Source organism: Anguilla rostrata, chromosome 15, assembly GCF_018555375.3.
Source record: "Anguilla rostrata isolate EN2019 chromosome 15, ASM1855537v3, whole genome shotgun sequence".
NCBI lineage: Eukaryota > Metazoa > Chordata > Actinopteri > Anguilliformes > Anguillidae > Anguilla > Anguilla rostrata.
Window position 1 is genome coordinate 14,234,618 of NC_057947.1, and position 14,956 is coordinate 14,249,573.

The 14,956-nt window shown below is 51.0% G+C and overlaps 1 protein-coding gene across 1 annotated transcript in view; it reads right to left on the reverse strand.

Moving 5' to 3' along the window:
• Positions 1-14,956, reverse strand: part of LOC135240415 (protein diaphanous homolog 3-like) — a 343,268-nt gene that overhangs the window by 78,046 nt on the left and 250,266 nt on the right. Inside the window, exon 23 of the mRNA XM_064309839.1 lies at positions 7,767-7,889. Coding sequence (XP_064165909.1) covers positions 7,767-7,889 — 123 coding nt within the window. The remainder of the gene's footprint in view (positions 1-7,766; positions 7,890-14,956) is intronic.

A 14,956-nucleotide genomic window follows, 5' to 3' on the forward strand; every position in this document is an offset into this window, starting at 1 on the left:
CACACACACACACACACACACACACACTCTTACAGCTTGATCTAAAAGCAGAGCTGATGTACAGCTAGCGACAGGCTGCAGGCTGCACTGGAAGACAGCCCTGAAGATCGCTCTGACTCTGACTGAGGAGGCTAAGCAGCCAGAGAGAAGAGCGATGGCTGAACAGGCAGGGGCAGGCCAGCCAGGTAAACATCATCATCTGCATCTCCACTGCAGAGGAGTGGCAGTGCTGCCATGGCGACTATCCTACTGGACATCTGAGAGGCCGGAAAACGCGTCGACTCCACTTACATATCCCAGACTCCCAAAAAGAAACAACAAAAAAGGCAACCCCCCAACCCCACCCCCCAAAAAAAAACAAAGCGTCTGCCTAACAACGTTAATCAAAACAGAAACAAAAAAACACATTGATAAATATGGGGCTAAACAGAGCGAGTAAATGCTCGGTGAAGCACAACACCAACCCAGAGCCGCTCAAGCATGAGCAACACGCATGAACTGATCCAGCAGGAAGGGCCGGGGGGGGAGCACAGCACTGCTCAAACCACCCGCCCCATTCAGCTAACATCCTGTAAATAAGAAGTCGTTCTTAATGACTTGCCTGGTGAAATAAGGGTGAAATAAAATAAAAATAAAAAACACCAATGGAGCACTATCCCCGAGACCAGCAATGAAGGAAAATGGAAAAGGCTCCTCTGATAGCATTCCATTTTAGAAATTATTATTCACTAATTTAAAAAAAATGTTCAGTTTGCGCGTTAGAGAAAGAATGAGAAGAGGCTGTCGGTTAGTGAGTGGCAGCACAAGCGTTTTCCCGAGACTTAATCTGATAGTATCAATCAGGCTCCAGAATAAGGCTTATTTTGGGTTCATAAATAAGCCATCTCTTTTGCGGCTCCAAAGTCTCGCTAATGCCAAATCCTGGGACTTGTCAACATGTTGATTAATCTCGCTCCATAATTTGCATTAATCTACTCCGCAGTGAAGACCCAGAGAAAGGGCTTGTTTAAACACGTCCACGCATAAAGGATGGCAGGAGTCTGGAATATGCAGCGAGCAAACGGTTGTGGTTCAAAATACCAAATAGCATTTAAAAAGTGGCGCAGCATTTAGAAATTATGTGACAAAAAATGAGATGTAGCATCTCCGAAGCAATTAATTAAAAGATTAAAAGAGACGGCAAGCTCTTTAATTAAATCCCTCTCACATTTATCTTCTCAACACCTCGTGCTCCTGTTAGCTTTATGAAAATTTCAGGCTGGGGGTGGGGTGGGGGGGGCGTGTTGGTTGCCCTCGTGACCCATTTATAACCGGTCCTAGTGCTACAAATCTTTCTCCCCCGAGAATGCAACTAATCTATGATCAATGGTGCAGATTAAATCAATCCTTCACATAAATTGTAAAAGGTGTAAAACTATGGCAGATTAAGATAAATATGCCTTGAAGTACATTACTCTTAATACGCATATTAAGAATACTACTCTTTTTAAAATGCATCAGCTGATTCATCCCTAAATGTTGGATACAGGAAATTACTGCAAGGCCCCTATTCACTCATATAACCCTCTGATGTCAAGCAAATGGGAAATCAATCGGATCCGGTACGGGATAAGTTATTGATTAGCAGGCAACGGCGCGGCATGCAGAGCTGAAATGAAAGGCAGGCGTAGAGGAGAGTGTTGGAGAGGAGTTGCCCCTGGAGACGGCCGTAACCCGGGGCATTCCTGAAGGCCAGCAGATGGAAAGCTGAGTGCTCTGAGCCAGCCATTCTCCCCCATCACACCTCCGCCTTTTACTGTCATATTGACCAAACCATTCCACAGGCCATTCCACACACACACGCACGCACGCACACACACACAGACAGTCACACACAGAGACAGACAGAAACACACACACAGACACAGACACACACACACATAGACAGACAGACAGACAGACACACACGCAGACAGACAGACAGACACAGACACACACGCAGACAGACAGACAGACACAGACACACACGCAGACAGACAGACAGACACAGACACACACAGACTGGGCGGCGGCGGGAGCAGCGGGAGTCTGAAGGCTGAGCTGGGTCTGGGGCGTGCGGTGCTGGAGCGCTGCTCTCAGCCTGATTATACCCCAGCACAGACAGGCCCGCTGCCACAGCCCAGCACACCGCTCCCCATTACAGGAGGCATTACCCATGCTGCTGTAACCTCTCTGCCACAGCCCAGCACACCGCTCCCCATTACAGGAGGCATTACCCGTGCTGCTATAACCTCTCTGCCACAGCCCAGCACACCGCTCCCATTACAGGAGGCATTACCTATGCTGCTGTAACTCTCTGCCACAGCCCAGCACACGCTCCCATTACAGGAGGCATTACCCTGCTGCTGTAACCTCTCTGCCACAGCCCAGCACACCGCTCCCCATTACAGGAGGCATTACCCGTGCTGCTGTAACCTCTCTGCCACAGCCCAGCACACCGCTCCCCATTACAGGAGGCATTACCCGTGCTGCTGTAACCTCTCTGCCACAGCCCAGCACACCGCTCCCCATTACAGGAGGCATTACCGTGCTGCTGTAACCTCTCTGCCACAGCCAGCACACCGCTCCCCATTACAGGAGGCATTACCCGTGCTGCTGTAACCTCTCTGCCACAGCCCAGCACACCGCTCCCATTACAGGAGGCATTACCCGTGCTGCTGTAACCTCTCTGCCACAGCCCAGCACACCGCTCCCCATTACAGGAGGCATTACCCGTGCTGCGTAACCTCTCTGCCACAGCCCAGCACACCGCTCCCCATTACAGGAGGCATTACCCGTGCTGCCGTAACCTCTCTGCCACAGCCCAGCACACCGCTCCCCATTACAGGAGGCATTACCCGTGCTGCTGTAACCTCTCTGCCACAGCCCAGCACACCGCTCCCCATTACAGGAGGCATTACCCGTGCTGCGTAACCTCTCTGCCACAGCCCAGCACACCGCTCCCCATTACAGGAGGCATTACCCGTGCTGCTGTAACCCTCTGCCACAGCCCAGCACACCGCTCCCCATTACAGGAGGCATTACCCGTGCTGCTGTAACCTCTCTGCCACAGCCCAGCACACCGCTCCCCATTACAGGAGGCATTACCCGTGCTGCTGTAACCTCTCTGCCACAGCCCAGCACACCGCTCCCCATTACAGGAGGCATTACCCGTGCTGCTGTAACCTCTCTGCCACAGCCCAGCACACCGCTCCCCATTACAGGAGGCATTACCCGTGCTGCTGTAACCTCTCTGCCACAGCCCAGCACACCGCTCCCCATTACAGGAGGCATTACCCGTGCTGCTGTAACCTCTCTGCCACAGCCCAGCACACCGCTCCCATTACAGGAGGCATTACCCGTGCTGCTGTAACCTCTCTGCCACAGCCCAGCACACCGCTCCCCATTACAGGAGGCATTACCCGTGCTGCTGTAACCTCTCTGCCACAGCCCAGCACACGCTCCCCATTACAGGAGGCATTACCCGTGCTGCTGTAACCTCTCTGCCACAGCCCAGCACACCGCTCCCCATTACAGGAGGCATTACCCGTGCTGCTATAACCTCTCTGCCACAGCCCAGCACACCGCTCCCCATAACAGGAGGCATTACCCGTGCTGCCATAACCTCTCTGCCACAGCCCAGCACACGCTCCCCATTACAGGAGGCATTACCCTGCTGCTGTAACCTCTCTGCCACAGCCCAGCACACCGCTCCCCATTACAGGAGGCATTACCCGTGCTGCCGTAACCTCTCTGCCACAGCCCAGCACACCGCTCCCCATTACAGGAGGCATTACCCGTGCTGCTGTAACCTCTCTGCCACAGCCCAGCACACCGCTCCCCATTACAGGAGGCATTACCCGTGCTGCTGTAACCTCTCTGCCACACGCCGCCGGGGCACAAACAGAAGAGGCTCGGCGCGGTTATGAACGCACGCATCATTTCCTTTATCCGCGCGGATAAGTATCCGGCGCCGCGACGGACATGAGACGTGGCAAACCCCCTCCCGCTCCACCCGGGTTCATACACAAAATCATTTCCAATAAAGAAAGGCGCTGGCCCAGTGCCCGCTCAGATGCACTGCTCACAACCAACAGCCTGGGATCCTTATTCTCCAAAAAAGCCACCGTTAGACAGGGCAGCTCTCAATGCTTTTTTAATGACACACATCCAACGATTGAGGATACATATTTTGTTTATGGTTTCTTTTTTTGCATAGCACACTTGCCTGAAGTGGCTGATTCTCAAATTTCAATCAGATTTATTTTTTTTTTTATTTTATTTAAAAGAATACCAATTAGTCCTAGTTGGAGTTGAATGCTTTCAGTGTGTGATACTCTTCCGTGTGGAATGTGGCTTGATTAATAATGAGGGATAAGGCTGGCGGTGACGGGGCTGTGTGTGGGGAGGGTGAACCTGTGCCGTCAGACTCGGGTGTGATATAAGCAGCAGCCACGGACAGACCCCTCAGCTCCTGCACTACGGCTCAAACGATGACATCATTTGCAGAGGTGCTCGCGGTGCTGGCTAAATCGTACTCAGCGCTGATCCTCGCAGATTGACTTCTCAATCTCTCAAGTGCGCCACGAACTGCAAAAACTGGTGGGCGAGGGGAAAAAAAATTGGAAAACAGTTTGATGAATAATGGCTGAGTTTCGGCCTGTCCTCAGGCTGAGGTCACCCCCCCAGCGTGGGAAACAGCTGCAGGCTGCAGGGCCAGACCGTCTGAAGAGTGTGGGGGGAAAACCTCCTACGGACCCCTCTTAGACACATCCTCTGCGTGTGTGTGTGCGTTTGTGTGCTTGTGTGCATATGTGAGTGTGAGGGTGTGTGTGAGCGTGAGCGAGCGAGCACACACGTACGTATGAGTATCTGTCTGCGTGGGCGTATGTGAATGTGTGTGTGTGTGTGTGCATGTGTGTGTGAGCGTGCACTCATGTCTGTATGAGTTTGTGTGTGTGCGTGCATGCGTATGTGAATGTGTGTGGGTGTGCGCATGCATGAGCGCATGAGTTTGTGTGTGTGCGTGTGTGTTTATGTGCATATGTGAGTGTGAGGGAGCGAGCGAGCGAGTCTGTGTGTGCGTGGGCGTATGTGAATGTGTGTGTGTGTGAGTGTGTGTGAACGCATGTGAGTATGAGTTTGTGTGTGCGCGTGCGTATAAGTTCGTGTGATTGTGTATGCGTGAGCATGTGAATGTGTGTGTACGCGCGTGTGTGTGTGTGTGTGTGTGTGCGCATGAGCGTGTGTATGTGAGCCCGCGTGTGTGCGTCTTTAATTTGGCTCTGTTTCCTCTTTTTGGCTGAAGGAGACAAAAAATCCAAACGAACGATAACAAAAGAACACCGGCATATGAACAGCGGGATATAAAACAGCCGCGGGATATGAACAGTGTATGACATGATATGAACAGAGGATATGAACATTGGGATGAATCATGGATATGAACATTGGGATATGAACAGTGGTATATGAACATTGGGATGTGAACAGTGGTATATGAACATTGGGATCTGAACAGTGGTATATGAACATTGGGATGTGAACAGTGGTATATGAACGTCGGTCCACTCGCAGGTGAAGTGCAGTCAAAGTCTTTTGGGACAAGAAAAGTGTTAAGCTGTCATTCATGAGCTTATTGATAAATGGCACGTATTCCAAAACAGATACGGCCACACCTCTGCCTTCAGAAAGAAAGAAACGGGGACAGTCTCAAGAAAACACTCCACTCTAATACGGACCAATAAAGTTCACTGTGCAAGCCTGTCACATCAAGTTTGCCCTGTGCTAAAGAAAATTGTTAAAGAAAAGGTTCCAGCTCAGTCCGAAAAAACTGAAGCCACAGAGAAATAATTGAGCGGAATAAAAGAAGTAATTGATCTTCGGCGCTGGATCTGTGCCAGGCCGTTCCGCTGGGATCAGAAGGAGAGAGGTATGGAGCTGCAGAAGTGCGCATGGTTTTACCGAGCGGTCAGCGCTGAGACCAGAGCGGGGCGAAATGAAAGGAGGAACAGGAAGGGGCTGGGGGCCCGCGTGGGGCCACAGCGGCTCCGCGCCGCGTTTGAAGCTCCGGCCCTGCTCCTTCTCTAATTAAAGAGCAGGAGGACGCTTTGATTCCGTCCTAATTGCTTTCAGTCAAATGAAGGGAGAGAGAGAGAGGGAGAGAAACAGGCGAAGAAACACAATTATATTTTTTTGGTTGCGACAGGGGCGGGGTGGGGGGGCTGATTAGCAGACGCGGTCGGCGAACGGAATGGAAATTGTTTCATGTCAGAACGCTATCGTCAGTCGCTTTCGTTAGGGAGCGGCTGCGTGTGATCCGCGCGGCGACGGGCGGGCGGGCGGGCAGGCGGGGGGGGGGCAGTGATTACTCTGGTTAACAAATCTCTGACAGGAGGAGCCGCGGCGTCCCTCCCCCTCCCCCCTCCCCCCTCCTCGCCCCTTCAGGTGGGCGTCGGCAGCCCGTCGGAGGCCCCCGGGTGGCGGGTGGGCGGTCCCTCTGTCGGGGCCCGTCAGCCGCGCCTGTCTAATTAGCGAGCCTTTGCTCCTAAACGAGCTGCCATCTTCGGGGACGAGCCAATGGGAGGGAGCGGCCCGTCGGAGCGCGGGAGCGCGTTTGATACGTGGAAATGGAGGGCTGCCAGGCCCTCCCGAAGCCCGCGGCCGCCTCGCAGCCTTATTTAGGAGAGACACACAAGCGCCGCGGAGCGGAGGAGGAGTAATGACTTCCCCCGACGCACTCCGGGGCCGCGGCAGGATGATCCCAGCTCCCGGCCATGTTATTTTCACCAGCATGTGTCACTCACGCGCACTCTAAAACCCGGGATCATATAGGGAACACAAACACCGGAGCGGAGCGGAGGACATGTATTATTTAAAGTGGTACCTGCCTTTGTCATTACTGTCAAGCAGAACGGCGAAGGGAAGGGCTGCATGGAGCACACCACTGAATCATTTACTGCCCTGGACCTGAAGGCTGACCCACCCACACGTGGCCGTCACGTTACTACAGAAATACAGGGTTGGTCTTCCCCCCAACCCCACCCAATCAAAACCACGAGAAGCTCAAACCCCACCCAATCAATACCACGTGAAACCCAAACCCCACCCACTCAATACCATGTGAAACCCAAACCCCACCCACTCAATACCATGTGAAACCCAAACCCCACCCACTCAATACCATGTGAACTCATACTTCAGTGTCAGAATCCAGGTGGTCAGATGACGGGGGAGCCAATTACACGCCGGCCGTGCCGTCTGAGAACGGCGCTACTGCAGCAGCAATAGGCCAGGCCAGGGGGATGACAGCTTAGACGCTGGTCACTTTGCTCACCAGCATTCATTGGGTTGGGACGAATGTGAATGGCTATATCCAAAAAAGTGGGCGGGTGCATGTGCAGCTTGTGCCAGGCTCATTGTCAAGAGTTATAAGCTGGCATGTGAGGTTGTACTGACTTAATCACTAGAGAAAGACAGGGACGGCTAGAGAAACAAAGACTGTACCATTACATTACTAGTAAGCTAGCCGAACTGTGCACATTTCATAGTGGCACATTCTGCAGGTTTTCATTGCACATTATGTATGTTTTTATGCAAATGCTGAGCTACATGAACATGGAAATGAAATTCCTTTCAACAAACGATCTATGTCTCCATCTGTATTAGACGGTAAGCAGTGCAGCGCATGGCCCTGACTGTACGCACTGCAGTGTTAACGCGTGCACAGCTGCGGGTCAGAAAGGATATGGACATCTTGGAGACGAACATGTCCTGCGGTTCCTCGGAGGAGAAGGTCTCCAGGTCCCTCTCCAGCTGAGCGATCTGCCGCTCCATCTGCTTCAGGTTCCTCTCCAGGTTCTCCGCAGATACTGAGGAGACCAGGAAAAACAATACAGAAATAAATAACCTTTTCACAGGAAACGGGTCAGTATTTTAACAGTGAACAGGTCAGTCTTTCAGCGGAAACGGGTCAGTATTTTAACAGTGAACAGGTCAGTCTTTCAGCGGAAACGGGTCAGTATTTTCATAGGAAACGGGTCAGTATTTTCATAGGAAACGGGTCAGTATTTTAACAGTGAACAGGTCAGTCTTTCATAGGAAACGGGTCAGTATTTTCATAGGAAACAGGTCAGTATTTTCATAGGAAACGGGTCAGTATTTTAACAGTGAACAGGTCAGTCTTTCATAGGAAACGGGTCAGTATTTTCATAGGAAACGGGTCAGTATTTTCATAGGAAACGGGTCAGTATTTTAACAGTGAACAGGTCAGTCTTTCATAGGAAACGGGTCAGTATTTTCATAGGAAACGGGTCAGTATTTTCATTGGAAACGGGTCAGTATTTTCATAGGAAACGGGTCAGTATTTTCACAGGAAACAGATCAGTCTTTCACAGGAAACCTCACGTTATAAGTGCAACAAACGCTGTGCAGGAGAAAAGTGGAACACAGTTCACCTTTAAACCCCTGGGGTGTGTGTGTGTGTGTGTGTGTGTATATATGTGCGTGCGTGCGTGTGTATATATGTGCGTGCGTGCGTGCGTGTGTGTATATATGTGCGTGTGTGCGTGCGTGCGTGCATGTGTGTGCGTATGTATAAAACGTTTACTCCAGAAGGACTCTTTCTCTTTTTCTTTGGGCTTAATGGTCATGGTAGCAAGTGGCACTGTCAGGGATATGCTTGTCTGACACTTAATTACAGATCCAAAGACAGCAATACCATTACCCCCCCCCCACCCCCACCACATACGCCCACACCTCCTCCCCCCCCCCCCAGACCACTTCCCAGGCATCACCCCATGGGAGGCAGAGCAGCACAGACAGCACAGCGCAGAGCGTAAGCCTTTCCCTCCGCTGGATACAACATGAACCTCAGGTCCAAGCTCATTAAAGGTCATTAAAGGTCCCAGAGCACTAATCGCAATGAGCAGGGGGTCCCTCCAGTCCTGGCTATCTTAACCTGGCAACCCACCCCCACCCCCCCTCCCCTGTGTAACTGGCTTAATAATCCCTCTGCACCTCAGCTGTGTGTGAACATCAGGGGCCAAAATCCCCATCGTGCATCTCCCACATGCACTCTAAAGTACTCTGAGGTCAATCATTGCGTAAACGCAACAGAAATAAGACTAATAATTACTATTATTATTATTCAAACAGGCCTGAGAACAAAGCTGGAATGCATCAAAGCAGAATGAAGGGAACAATCCCTTCCACCTGAAGCATCTCAGAAGGACTCTGAGTGGTGATGAATGTGAAAAGGCTCTGGCTCTGTATCAGGAGCAGGACTCTGAGTGGTGATGAATGTGAAAAGGCTGGCTCTGTATCAGGAGCAGGACTCTGAGTGCGGCGGTTACTCTCTGCAGTGTGGAGACGCCGCTCTCTCCCCACGCGAGCGAAATCGATCGGACAAACGGGCGCAGACTTACGAGCGGCCGTAAACGCGTGCGCGACAGCGGCGCGGCGCGGGGCGGGTCGGAGCGAGGGAGCGGCAGGAACAGGTGTGAAATTGATGCTCGCGTCTCCGGTGAAAAAAAACCAATTAAGCCGCTTAGTTTGGAGTAGCCTTCCGTTTCCCCGGCACCCTTTAAGGAAACGTGCCAGATGCGCCTCTTCTCCGCCCGCCACAGCGTCCGGGGGAACCCGAAGGGAGCGGAGCTTAATAAAGCCGCCATGTGACGACGCCTCTCACGGTGCGTGCGGACGGCTCGCCGTGACGCTCCTGTCCTAACTGCAGTTTGTCTCCTTAATCAAGTGTGAATTCCCATTATAAACAAATAATTGCTTCATCGGGCTGCGGCCAGCTAGCCTGGCAACGGAGCGGCGGCCGCCGTGCTGAGGGTCTCCCAAGATGGGGCTGAAATAAGGGGATTAGAGGGGCGGTGGGGGAGCCAGCGGCGGTAAGACGCCGCGCCCCGGGGGAGGGGGAGGGGGGTTAAAGGAGGATTTTTTCTTTTTTTGTGGTGGAGTCATCCACTCAATCCGTTTTTCTTCATTACTCCCGTCTCCGTGGTACAAATGGGTCTAAATCTAATTTTGCGCCCGACGCTACTTTTTCAACAGAGAGACGGAGAGAAAAAGGTTTTTCTTCAAAAGCCATGAAACCTCATCACATAATGCACGGCCACGATTTTCTCCCCCTGCAGAAACCGGGCCACGGCACAAATCACTTCCCCGTTACGGACTGCTTTGACTGGGCTACGCAGTACACAAACGCAATCTCAATCATGCTGGTGCGTGTGTGTGTGTGTGTGTGTGTGTGGTGTGCCTGTGCGTGTGTACGAGTGTGTTTGCGTGTGTTCATTTTTACGCTGCTTTGGGGAAACTGATATCGCTTGGATGGAGAGGGCAGAAGCCACACAGCCGTTGAGACAATTTGTTGTGTAGCGGCTTCCTACCAGACTGATTTACGGCAGGACTGGGGCTTATTATTTAACTGGCTGAACACCTTCTGCCTGATGTCCTGATGTTCTGCCTGACGCACACACACACACGCGCCATGTCTCACTCCAGCCACACGCGTGTCCTTCCTGCCACCTGCGTACCACTGTCACCCTTAACAGCAGTCAGCGGAGCCCTACAGAGTGCCTTCACAGACAGCCACATCAGTTCCTCCCGGTTACAGGGGCACCCATGCGTCCGTGCTCAATCAAAGCCGGCCAATGGCTTTCAGTCATTCTGTCCACAGGCAGTCGGCGGACAGACAGAGCTGATTGGAGGGCTGCTTGTGAAGGCGGGGCAGAGTGGAGCACCGCTATTGGTCCTGTTCCCAGCGCCCTCTCAGTACAGCCCCCGCCACACGGCTCCCATGGGCCAGAGCATCGGGGCTCCAGCCCAATCATCAACCTCTGCTACGGTGCTTTAACTACCATCTATGCATCCCTCCATCTTTCAGTCCACCTCTCTCATACTGCAGTCCCTCTGCCTATCCTCCTTACCATCCCCCTATCATCTCTCCATCTCTCTTCATTTCCTTACCACCTCAATGCTCCATCCCTTTCTGCTCTTCCTCTATACTCTCCTCTTCATCTATAGTTTCACTGCCTCGCATGTGTTCCTCTATAATCCCATCACTCTCCTCTCCTCTCATCTCTCCATCTCTATCAGCTTCTCCCTCTGCTCTCCCTGCCCCGCCAACCACTCATCATGCTGTCCCTCTCCCCTATCTCTCCATCTACACTTCTCACTCTCCTTCTACATCTCCCATCTTTCCCTCTCTCGTCCCTTCCTCCTGCAGGTTCCCATCCCCCCTCCATCTCTCTTCCTGCATCTCCCCTCCTCATTCATAACCCCCCCCCCCCCTCTTCCTAACCCAAACCCTCTCGATCTCAATATCTCTCTACCTAACCCTCTTTCTCTCTCTCTCTCTCTCACTGGGACACGTGACCATGTGTCCCCCATATGGGGGGGCCTCTGCTGCGCTCTGCAAATTTCGTCATTAAAATGACACTCCACACAACCGGTTACACACCCTCCTTCTAATGCAACACATATCCAGTTTCTTGTGAAAATCTTATGGGTGTCAGATTTGATGATTGTGCTCTAAAAACAAGAAATTGGATCGCACATCTTCAGTCAACAACGCTGCAGGAATAAGTAACATCTCATAATAAGCGTATCTGTACAGCTAGTTGATAGACGGGTGGAGCACAGAGGGAAACAGCTGCACAGCAATGTGATCACAGCCTACGTGCATAGGACCGGACAATCAGAATGCGATAATCAGTAATCTGCACAACTAAAGATCCCCAGCCAGTCCAGGGGCTGTGCTTCAAGTGAGGAAGCGAGGCTAGCGAGGAAGCATTCTATGTAGGGCACTAGTGCCCAGAAAAAGACAAGCAAAATTATGAAATTTCCCTTTGGGCAATCCCTGGTCATGAGCATCATAATAAGGTTCTGCGTGGGCATGTTTGCATGAAATATGAAATATTACACCATCACTCAATCGGCAGACAAGCAAAGCTGCCACACGCTGGCGTAAATGAGACAGATCTCTCTGAACAGGCCTGTGCTGCTGTTTTCTATACACTGATACTGAGGATGTATGGCTCAGCGTTTGGCAGGATCATCAGAACCCATTAAAGCCAAGTCCCTAAAGGCAGGCACATTACAGTGTGCCAACAAGCAGCAGGAACTGGACTTACTCACAATTAAAACGGGGGGGGGGGCTTAACAGCATATTTAGACACAGGAGTGTACAGAACTCAACATATGTGACTTTCCTTCCTCTCATTAATGTATGTACACACAGGCACAAACACACAGACACACACATACATACAGACACACACACACACACACACACACACACAGACGCGTGCAGGCGAGTATGCAAACACATACAGAGACACACAGAGGCACAGAGTGAGACACAAACAAACACAGGCACAGAAATGATCAGAACAGCAGATGTATAAACAAGTGTACAAGCTGTTAAAGTTCTTTCTCTTTTAAATAAAAGCTGCAATGCAGGTAAACCTGCGGGTCATTTGGCTACAAGCAAACAGAGTTTCCACACCAGAAAACTGCTGCGCTATTTATAAGGCGAGACAAAGCACCCGGGTGGAGAGAGAAGGAAGAGGACATCTGAGCTGTGGGCTGAAAGTCTCACACAGAAAACCTTCAGCACAGACAAAAGAGGCAGTGCACCGTCTCATTACCAACGGAGTGCTGTTCACCGTGTAACATGCACAATTTAACCATTACTCATTACCAACGGAGTCCTGTTCACCGTGTAACATGCATAATTTAACCATTACTCATTACCAACAGTGTCCTGTTCATGGTGTAACATGCACAATTTAACCATTACTCATTACCAACAGTGTCCTGTTCATGGTGTAACATGCACAATTTAACCATTACTCATTACCAACAGAGTCCTGTTCACGGTGTAACATGCATAATTTAACCATTACTCATTACCAACGGAGTCCTGTTCATGGCGTAATGCATTACTAATGGTAAGTGTGTAGAACAGCACCAGCCCCAGTTCTGTATGTGAGCATTACTAATGGTGAGTGTGTAGAACAGCACCAGCCCCAGTTCTGTATGTGAGCATTACTAATGGTAAGTGTGCAGAACAGCACCAGCCCCAGTTCTGTATGTGAGCATTACTAATGGTGAGTGTGTAGAACAGCACCAGCCCCAGTTCTGTATGTGAGCATTACTAATGGTAAGTGTGTAGAACAGCACCAGCCCCAGTTCTGTATGTGAGCATTACTAATGGTAAGTGTGCAGAACAGCACCAGCCCCAGTTCTGTATGTGAGCATTACTAATGGTGAGTGTGCAGAACAGCACCAGCCCCAGTTCTGTATGTGAGCATTACTAATGGTGTGCAGAACAGCACCAGCCCCAGTTCTGTATGTGAGCATTACTAATGGTGAGTGTGCAGAACAGCACCAGCCCCAGTTCTGTATGTGAGCATTACTAATGGTGTGGCAGAACAGCACCAGCCCCAGTTCTGTATGTGAGCATTACTAATGGTGAGTGTGCAGAACAGCACCAGCCCCAGTTCTGTATGTGAGCATTACTAATGGTGTGCAGAACAGCACCAGCCCCAGTTCTGTATGTGAGCATTACTAATGGTAAGTGTGCAGAACAGCACCAGCTCCAGTTCTGTATGTGAGCATTACTAATGGTAAGTGTGTAGAACAGCACCAGCCCCAGTTCTGTATGTGAGCATTACTAATGGTAAGTGTGTAGAACAGCACCAGCCCCAGTTCTGTATGTGAGCATTACTAATGGTGTGCAGAACAGCACCAGCCCCAGTTCTGTATGTGAGCATTACTAATGGTAAGTGTGTAGAACAGCACCAGCCCCAGTTCTGTATGTGAGCATTACTAATGGTGAGTGTGCAGAACAGCACCAGCCCCAGTTCTGTATGTGAGCATTACTAATGGTGAGTGTGCAGAACAGCACCAGCCCCAGTTCTGTATGTGAGCATTACTAATGGTAAGTGTGCAGAACAGCACCAGCCCCAGTTCTGTATGTGAGCATTACTAATGGTAAGTGTGCAGAACAGCACCAGCCCCAGTTCTGTATACTCCGGTGCTCCACTCTTCCCTGAAGGAAGCGGTTTCAGCAGGTGGGTTATTTTCAGACTTTCAGCCCATGGCATTTTCACTGCGAGAAAGGGAATCAACTTCTCCTAATGAAAAGGCTTCTGCTTAAAGTCCTTTTGTCTCTCTCTCTCACACACACGCATACACGCACACAGACATGCAGATGCACGCACACACACACATACGCAGACACACGCACGCGCAAATTAATTAAACCGCCAATGACCTTCTCTGTCGTATCGCACATCACTCATAAAAAGGAACACCAAAGATCTTTCTATTCTCAGACATGGCTGCACGGAGAAAGGGAATAAACAAGCATTCACAAGCACGCTCCGTACCCAGCCTAAAAAAGTTTCCTCCAGATATAATATATTCGCACACCCCTCCCTTCCCTCCCACCGCCCGCCATCTATCGCCCCCTGTAGGCCGGAGAGGCCCGGCGGTGCATAACTAAGCCGCGGCGCTGAGGCATGCTGGGACAGGATTTGAATGCAGGCGCACACGGGCGATTTGTTCTGGAAATGAAATTTGCGCAGGTGTCCGGCGCGTAGCAGATCATATCGGCGGGCGGCGGGGAATTGCGGGGCGGGGCGGGGGGGTGGGGGGAGCTCTGCTTTGTGGAGCCCAAGATAAATATACCAATATCCCTTTGACTCAAGTCAGAGAAAACCAAATAAATAAGGGGGATGATAAGAGTGATTATCACACAGAGCATGATGGATGGGGGAGGCTTCTGAAAGCATGCTCCAAATAAGCCGGCAATCACGGGAGCATATTGCTTTTTTATTCCCCCAGTTTGGTTATGGAATATTAAAATTCATGCACCCTGAGGAGAAATGGGGATTTGGCTCGATTTTTTTCTCTTCCTGGGGCC